The 9,230-nt window shown below is 40.6% G+C and overlaps 1 protein-coding gene across 6 annotated transcripts in view; it reads left to right on the top strand.

The window, feature by feature from the left end:
• The window catches only part of LOC122564092 (zinc finger protein GLIS3-like), a 567,943-nt gene extending 561,428 nt beyond the window's left edge, over positions 1–6,515 (top strand). For 5 of the 6 annotated variants that reach the window (XM_043718654.1, XM_043718678.1, XM_043718662.1 and 2 more), the window contains one exon: positions 4,770–6,515. In XM_043718654.1, coding sequence (XP_043574589.1) covers positions 4,770–4,906 — 137 coding nt within the window. In that variant the 3' untranslated portion in view covers positions 4,907–6,515. The remainder of the gene's footprint in view (positions 1–4,769) is intronic. The other variant, XR_006315822.1, reaches the window with a different exon arrangement.
• The last annotated feature ends 2,715 nt before the right edge of the window (positions 6,516–9,230 follow it).

The following is a 9,230-nucleotide window of genomic DNA, read 5'->3' as shown; positions in this document are numbered from 1 at the left end:
TCGAGGGGGCGGTAGGAAGAGGTGTCCTTGAGTTGGTGTTTGGCTTCAGCGGTGTAGAGGTCAGTGCGCCAGACTACCACTGCGCCCCCTTTATCTGCTGGCTTGATGGTGAGGTTGGGATTAGAGCAGAGGGATTGGAGGGCTGCGCGTTGTGAGGGTGAGAGGTTGGTGTGAGGGATAGATAGGTTGAGGCGGTTAATGTCCCGGCGGCAGTTGGAAATGAAGAGGTCGAGGGCGGGTAATAGGCCAGCGCGGGGTGTCCAGGTGGATGCAGTGTGTTGGGGCGGGTGAAGGGATCCTCGGAAGGTGGGCGGGAATCCTGATTACATTAGACCCTGGTGTATCTCAGATTATCATGTATATTGGTAGCTACTATTAACATACAATAAATAGAGTTCTCAAGAAATCTCAGCCTGAAGACAGTTTTTGATTTGGCCTGTTGCTCCCCCAATCTGTCCTGAACCCAAATTCTTAGATGTTGGCACAAAACCATACGACAAAAGAGAACCACCAACAATATGTTCCTTGAAAGCAGAGCTGCAGGTCAATAGGATAGTAAAGAAGGCATTTTGTATGCTTTCCTTTATTGGTCAGTGCACTGAGTACAAGAGTAGGGAGGTCATGTTGCAGTTGTACATGACATTGGTTAGGCCACTATTGCGATACAAATATTGCCATTCTGGTCTCCCTACCATTGGAAGGATATTATAAAACTTGCAAGGGTTCAGAAAGGTTTTACAAGGATGTTGCCAGGGTTGGAGGGCTTGAGCTATAGGGAGAGGCTGAATAGGCTGAGGCTGTTTTCCCTGGAGCGTCGGAGACTGAGGGGTGACCTTATAGAGGTTTATAAAATCATGAGGGGCATGGATAGGGTAAATAGACAAGGTCTTTTCCCTGAGGTGGGGGAGTCCAGAACTAGAGGGCATAGGTTTAAGGTGTGACAGGAAAGATTTAAAAGGAATGTCAGGGGCAACTTTTTCACATAGAGGGTGGTGTATATATGGAACGAGCTGCCAGAGGAAGTGGTGGAGGCTGGTACAGTTACAGCATTTAAAAGGATAGGTACATGAATGGAAAGTGTCTAGAGGCGTATTAGCCAAAGGCTGGCAAATGGGACTAGATTAATTTAGGATATCTGGTCAGCATGGACGAGTTGGACCAAATGGTCTATTTCCATGTTGTAGATCTCTATGACTCTATGACTATAAAGTAACAGAAACAGAGAAGAAGAATAAAGGAGTCTGGGCTATCATGTGTATAAATCATTAAAAGCAACATCAGAAATTAGCAAAGCAATTGAAAATGCTTGAAAACAAGATATTTGCTTTTAAGAGGTATTCAATTCAGAAGGAGTAAAGTATGATATATTTGCATAGGCCTATGGTCAGCCACATTTAGAAAATTGTGCACAGCTCTGGCATTCATACTCTAAAAAGGGCATGGAAGCATTGGTGAACAGACATCCCAGTACTTGATATAACTAAAGCCAAGAGATTACATTTAGAAACTTCCCTGGATGAAATGGGTATTGGTGAGAAATTTGGATGAATTGCTTGAGATCAGCAAGGAGGAGCTTCCTACTGTCAAGTACAAAAGACTCAGTTTCCAACCAGCTGTTGAACATTAAGATGGGATTCTCACCAGTGTTTTTTCAACAAAATGAGATGGTCTGATAGAGCTCTTCTTTCTTTGACAGATAGCAATATTCTTAGTTTCCGAACTGCTGTTTGTTGTCTAAGCTATTGTCCAGTTCTAACTGAGAACAGTCACCCTCGGCATTAAATTGTCTTTTTTGTTTTTCCAGTGCTGACTGACCTGTTTTATACTTTAACCACTTCCTGTTTTAATTCAGATTGTCACCATTTTCAGTATTTTTTTTAAAAAGTTCTTATTACCAAAATTATGAATGGATTGGACAGCATGGATGAGGAGAGAATGTTTTTGTTTGTGGGTGGTTCAAAGCTAAGGGTGCTGAATTCAAAATAGGATATAGGAAATAATAAACAACTCTAAATGTGAAATAAGGAGAAATTGCTTTACTTTGAGAATGACCAGGTTGGAATGTGAAACTTGCAAACACAGAAAGTGATTGAAGCAAAGATCTTATCATAGAAAACCTACAGTGTGGAAAGAGGCCATTCTGCCCATCGCATCCACATCAAGCCTCTGAACAAAATCCCACCCAGACACACCCCCAATACCCTATCCCTGAATTTCCATGGCCAATCCACCTGACCTGCACATCTTTGGACTATGGGTGGAAACTGGAGCACTCGGAGGAAACCCACGCAGACACGGGGAGACTGTGCAAACTCCACACAGACAGTCACCCAAGGCTGGAATAACACCTGGGTCCCTAGTGCTGTGATGCAGCAGGGCTAACCACTGAGCCACTTCTTAGAACAGAAAAATACATTATTTCACTCATAAAGCTAATTTCCTGACCAGTGGTTACCTCACAGCATTTTGGAGACAATTAAATACTTTCTGAAGTGTAGTTACTGTGGTAATTTAGATAATGCAGCTGCAAATTTGATCTCAGCTGGCTCTCAGAAGTAGCAATGTGCTAAGCTGTGTTGTATGATGTTGATTGAGAGATGAATATTGACCTGCTCAGTGGAATAAACCTCCTGCTCTTCTTCAAAGTATTGCCATGGGATATTTCACATCCATCCAACCAGACAGATGGTACCTGAGCTCAACATTTCATTTGAAAGACTCTGGGTGAATTCAAAAGGAAATTAGATATGTGAGTGTGAGAAAGGGATATCAAAAGATATGCTGAAAAGCTCAAATGAGGGCAATGAAATGGGAGGAGACTTGTATGGAGTATTACAGCAGAATAGGCTTTTTGGATAAATGACCTGTTTCTGGCTGTGTATTGTATGTAACAATAACCAAAAACACTACGACGGGCAGCAATATCCTTAGTTTCCAAGCTGCTGTTTGTTATCCAAGCTATTCTCCCGTTCTAACTGAGGGCATTCACCCGAGGCACTAAATGATCTTTTTCTCAGGTCAGTGCTGACTGAGCTGTTACATACGTTAAGCACTTCCTGCTTTATTTAAGATTGTCACCATTTTCAGTGTTTTTTTGTTTAATTTTCTTATTACCACCATGCTAGCTTAAATTAAGAATTGTTTCACAGTTCTGTGCCTTACAGATTTATACTAGGTTGCTAGAAACTAGCAGAGCATTTATGTGCACCAAATGAAATTGCAGATTCTTGTATTTAATTGGAAAGATTGCTGTGCTCAATGTGGTGCCAGTATCACTGAACACACAGAAACAGGCAGTTTTGATGACCATAAGTGCCAGAATAGCCATGGTCAAGGCAGGATTATTCCTGATGAAGGGCTTATGCCCGAAGTGTTGACTCTCCTGCTCCTCAGGTGCTGCCTGACCTGCTGTGCTTTTCCAGCACCACACTTTTTGACTCTGATTGCCAGCATTTTTAGTCCTCACTTTCTCCGAGGGCAGGATCATCTGTACATAGCAGGAGGAAAGTTGCCTGCTCCCCTGAGGTGGAGGATGTGGAATAGATATAGGTGGGGGATGCAAGAAAAATAGTACTGACTGTAAACAAGACCAGCAAGGAATATCTTTTGTATGCAACTCAAAACATACCTTTATATATTTCTTGCAGCTTGAAGCAGTAAAACTTGATACTGGGTTTCGGTTTAACCACAGATGTAATCAATGTGCTGAGGTTGTTACAGAACAACGGTGAACAGGATGCTAGAGCCATAGTTCCAATATTGCATTTCCACCTCCTTCACCTCACAATGGGAGCCTTGGAGATTAGAAAGTATCAGAGTGCAGAACAGGGGCTGGATTTTCATCTTCAAAGCAGGGATTCTGAATCGGGCCAATCACTGATGACACAAGAAATACCTCCCAGTCTGCACTGTCGACGATTTACGTGGTGTGCTGACATGTGCCATCTGAGGTCAATGCTGTCTCCTCCAGAAAAAGACCTGAGATGGAAATGAAAGTGGTTAACTTGAAGGTGTACCATCTTTTATTGGGACCTAGCTCTGTTTTGTAAATGAGTGTAAAACCCTAACTATTATTTTCTTACCTCTATCACAGCCCAGCACACTGCCCTATTCTCCACATCTCATCACCCATCCCATATCCCATCAGTCTCTCTTGTCCATTCATCTTGTAGCTGCTAGCTTCTGAATTCTTTTGCCCTAGAACGATAGGGGAGTCTTTGAAACCCCCATAAAACTTCAAAGTAAATGATCAGTCATTCAAAAACAACTTTTCAAAAGCATTATGCTATTAAGTAGTCATAAACATGTCAAAATAAATTCTGAATTCCCTCCCAACTGTATTATCAATCCCCACTGAGCTGAATCTATTTTCAGGTTTGAAACTCAGCTAAGTATTCAGAGTGAGATTCCCTTGCGCAACAGTCTCAACAAAATGTCAAGAGCTGAATATATTAAAGCCTTTGAAATAATTCAGATATCTCAGGTATCTGTTCAGGCTTTGGAACAGGGAAACAGATATCTGAGCTGTTAATCAATGAAAAGATTATATCGCAGGGGGCAATTGAGAATAATCAAATCTGAATCTAATCTGACATTAGATGAATGTATGAAAATCCAACCCCTTGTGTTTTGGGGCCCATCGACATTTTGAATCTTACCAGTCCTCCTGACTAATACCTATACTGCAGCCGAAAATTCTTTGTCTGCTTTGGAGTTAGCATGCTCTTATTCAATGCAAACTGTTGACAATTTTCTTCTTAACTTTACAGCTTACGACTTTCAAGCAACTTCCCCTGGGATTTTTGGTGACTCTGTACGCAATTGTCCTGAGGACAGTAGTTTTCTCCAGATTAATGCAATCGACCGTTGTCCCAGCCAGCTGTCTTCCATTTACACGGAGGGTTGAGCACGGAGAAAGGAACAATGTGGGGGATGGCTACACATGTGCTTCTTCGTTTTGATTTGAACCAATTCTTATAACTTTAATACGGAATGAGGCTTTTCTGGCGAATTCAGACTCTGCATCCTTACCTCTCCCAGTTGAGAGAAGCACAATGTTCACCTTTAGTTTCTGTTTGCACATAAAGACAGCGTCTGAGGGAGGCAAAAACATGAATCTCAAAAGCTGTGTGTATTCTGTCATTGAAGTGAAATATCCAAGGAATCAAGGTATTGTCAATCCAGCCTTAGCCACACTACTCCTGGAAAAGAAAAGGGAATCAGGTTTTACCTGGGATGTTCATATGTTGCTTTAAAGAACCCTTGTTTCTCTTTAACTGATCTGGTAATGTTCTTTCCTCAAATTTGAAAATAAAAAAAAGATGAGATTTCACATTTTATAAAATTGTGCTTCCAAAGCTAAGGCCAGGTGCAATAGGAGCTTTGTCCAATTGGCATCCTGGCCACCCAGTTGTCTTCACAGTGGACACTGGAGAAATAGATGGGACCAATCCCTAACATTGAAGTAACCTGAAGATTAAAAACTGCAAACTACTGAAATAGGTAATATTGCATGTGGAGAGAAGCTTCCAGAACAGGTCTGTTATTTGTGTTTTTTTTATTTTACTATCTTTTATTTACACATATATTACATATCTCACACTTATGTATATTTTCTAAAGGATTGTTTTATTTTTGACTTTTCAAATCATTTATGCATAAATTTAATTTTTTCAGGAGGGTGTTTGTTTTCCTAAGCACACTAACAAAGCTTAAATGGGGAAAAAAATGGCTTTTTCACTGATGTTTGGCACTAAACAGCCCTAGGTTTCAGCAAACCGCTCTGCAGTCTCTGCAGTCAAAGAAAGGTCACAAAATACTTTTAAAAGTTTGTTTTATTAAAAACAGAAAATGCAAGGAAACAACCTAGCATCCTTAGACTTGAAGTATGTAAGATATGTGACATGACTTTTACTGAAACAGTGTGGAAATTATAATCTAACTAAGGTCGAATGCTCTGTCCACCTTAGACTAATAAAGATATTGGGCTGGAGCTCGCTGGAAAAATAATACATTGGTAACAGCACATGGTATTAGTAATGTGCAAATTGGCCACTGGGTTCTGAAAAATAGGAGATTATATTGTGCGTTGTGATTGTCGAGACTTGTAGCTTAATTTACACTGCTCACTTGACCTCTTGCTGGATATGCACAATTAAATTTGCCTTGAAAACTTAGGATTGGAACAGAATAGCATAAGCACCTTTTCAACCATGTGATAATTGTAAGTGCAATGCCAAATCAATCTGAAAGAGGTTAATTTAAACCATTCTACTTGTACCAAATTATTTACAAAAGATCATAAAAATGTTTTTAAAAACCTACTTTTCCTTCATGTCAGATCTCTCAATATCTTAATTCAACTTGGGTGGCACGGTGACTTAGTGGTTAGCACTGCTGCCTCACAGCACCAGGGATCCAGGTCAATTCCAGCTTCGAGCAACTCTCTGCATGGAGTTTGCACATTATCCCTGTGTCTGTGTGGGTTTCCTCCAGGTACTCCAATTTCCTCCCACAGCCCAAAGATGTGCAGTTTAGGTGAATTGGCCATGCTAAATTGTCCATAGTGTTCAGGGATGTCTAAGTCAGGGGTAAATGTCGAGTAATAAGGTAGGGGAATGGGTCTGGGTGGGTTACTCTTCGGAGACCCGGTGTGGACTTGTTGGGCCGAATGGCCTGTTTCCACACTGTAGGGATTCTATTTTTAAAAAATGTATTTTCATTTTTTAAAAATTTCTTCTATTGTATCTTATTTGATACTAATACATTCTCCTCCATTATTCATTTGTTCCTTTCTTATTCTTACGTCTAATTGCTTTTCGAGATAGACTGTTGGTCCTATATTTCACTAACTCAACTGAGGACCCACTTGTCCACTTGTTTTGTCACACTGTTACCCTTGTACTTCCAGCAAGTTATAGTGTAAACTTCTTTAACATGCATAGAGCGGAAAACAAACTAACAGTGTGTGCTACAAGATGACCCAATCCAGCAAGCGCCAGTCCATTTTGTTGCACATGGTGCAAAAATGGGTATTATCTATTTATATTTAATTATATTGTTCTATTTCTGAGGTGAAATAAGGAACGAGACGTAATACAACATCCCTCATAATGCACTATTGTAATTAGGTATCTTGCGTGTTATAGTAGAGTGTTATTCAAGAGATTACAAAATGCATGAAGGATTGTTCAGTGGAATAAGGTAACTCCAGTTTACTCGTATGCCATAAGACACATTTTGTGTTGTTCTGTCCTCTTAAAATAATTCTCTACTCAGAATAGTACCATAATAATTTAGTTTTGTACACCTTGAATGTGTGTAGTGTACAAATTATTCCATTCTGTTCCTCATGTGTGATACATGTTCCTCTACCAAAAATGAATATGCATTAATATAGGACAATATTCGGAGTCTTCCTTTTTATATCCCTTGAGGACTTGTTTACTTGAATGTTCACAAACGATTCATACACTTCACTACCTGTGATTAAAAGGGAGCAGTATTCTGATCAAAGAGTCATATAAACACTGAACAAATCCTCTTTACTCTGACCACATTATTTCATGATCTGGCCATGATCATGAGCAGCTATTTTGAGCACTAAATTCTGCTCCACTGACATTAAAGAAATTTATTCTCACAGTCTATTGTCCCAATTTGTAATGGAGCAGAGTTCTAAGGAAAGGTCACGTGACCTGAAACGTTAACTCTGAGTTCTCTTCACAGATGCTGCCAGACCTGCTGAGCTTTTCCAGCAATTTCTGTTTTGGTTTCTGATTTACACCATCTGCAGTCCTTTCGGTTTTTATAAACCATAGGGATTTCAATGGTGATTCACTTTAGTGAGAACTTTGCCATTGAAAACCTGAATTCATTTAGAAGCCCTTAAACTTGAAATGAAAGATTAGCATTGGCTGAAGCCAATACCCACAGTTAAAGTAAGCTAATGAAAACCTTTCTTTAGCAGGCAACAATGACACCACTTCATCGTTGTGAAAATATTATTCTTGATTACAGAGCATCATGCACACAAACATTCAATCTAGATAAGTTTTGTGCTGGTGAATGAAAGTCAGGGCATTTTAGTCATTGGACAGGGCTAATTCACAAACTGAAGATAGCTGGAATGTGTGTGAGCCATCAAACTGAAGTTGAAAGGTCTGCACCTTCCTGAATTCCTGTGAATTTGGTCGTGGGGAGGAAAGGTCAGGGTGGCCTTGCAAAACCGAAGTCAATTGAAGACCTAAATGACTCATGGAAGACTACTCCCCAGGGGCACATCTACTGCCGCTGGTTTCCTGATTGATCACTCTGTGACTAACTGAGCAGGGCCTTGGCAAGTAAGGGCTGCCTTCCGAGAGAGACTCACCATGCCCTCAGCAACGATGCCCTCCAACAGGATGGGGTTTGCTTCTGAGCCAGCTAAGCTCTCACTACTTAGGTTCTCAGGTCTTTTCCATGGTTCTTGCCCTGATCATTGCCACAGAAGGCTGTGAAGGCTAGGTCATTGAGTATATTGAAGTCTGAGATAGATAGGTTCTTGAGTATCAAGGGGATCATGGGTTACAGGGAGAAAGCAGAACAATGGGGTTGAGAAACGTATCAGCCATGAATGAATGGCAGAGCTGACTCGATGGGCTGAATGGCAGAATTTTTGCCCCTGTGCCTTATGGTCTTATGAACGGATCTATTGGAGTGGTCACCACCTCATTACATCTGTTGGGATTCAGGTATTGGGTTCCCCTCTGATTGGCTGGCACCACTTGGATCTCGATGGGAACCCAAGTGCAGCAGATCATTAGCTGAAAACAATTGTCTGGAGGCTTCGAGAAATTGACACATGGAGTTGCCTGCTGCTTTCTGACAAGCTACTGGGGCCTGCACTGCAGTTAAATTTAAATTAATATTTTGTTCATCATCCTATAATGAACAATTTCTGTAGCTTTAATCTTTTTCTGTGCACAGTAATTTGTCATTTATACATTTTTCTTTCACAAGTATTTTTGTGCTAAATTATTTTTCATCTTTGACTCATCTTTGTTGATGAGACAGCAGGCACCCATCCTGTCACTTTCCCAAATTATCTTCCTGTTGTGGATGAATTGAGGATTTCAAGTCTGACTACACCCATCTCTTCATTCATACTGGGAACTCCATTAGTATTTGACCAGATTAGGGGAACTGAATGAAGCAAGAATTGAATGTAGATTAAACCATAAACCCTATTC

This window comes from Chiloscyllium plagiosum, chromosome 2 (assembly GCF_004010195.1).
Source record: "Chiloscyllium plagiosum isolate BGI_BamShark_2017 chromosome 2, ASM401019v2, whole genome shotgun sequence".
Lineage (NCBI taxonomy): Eukaryota > Metazoa > Chordata > Chondrichthyes > Orectolobiformes > Hemiscylliidae > Chiloscyllium > Chiloscyllium plagiosum.
Note: the sequence above shows the minus strand (reverse complement) of the source record. Positions and strands in the feature narration are given on the sequence as shown.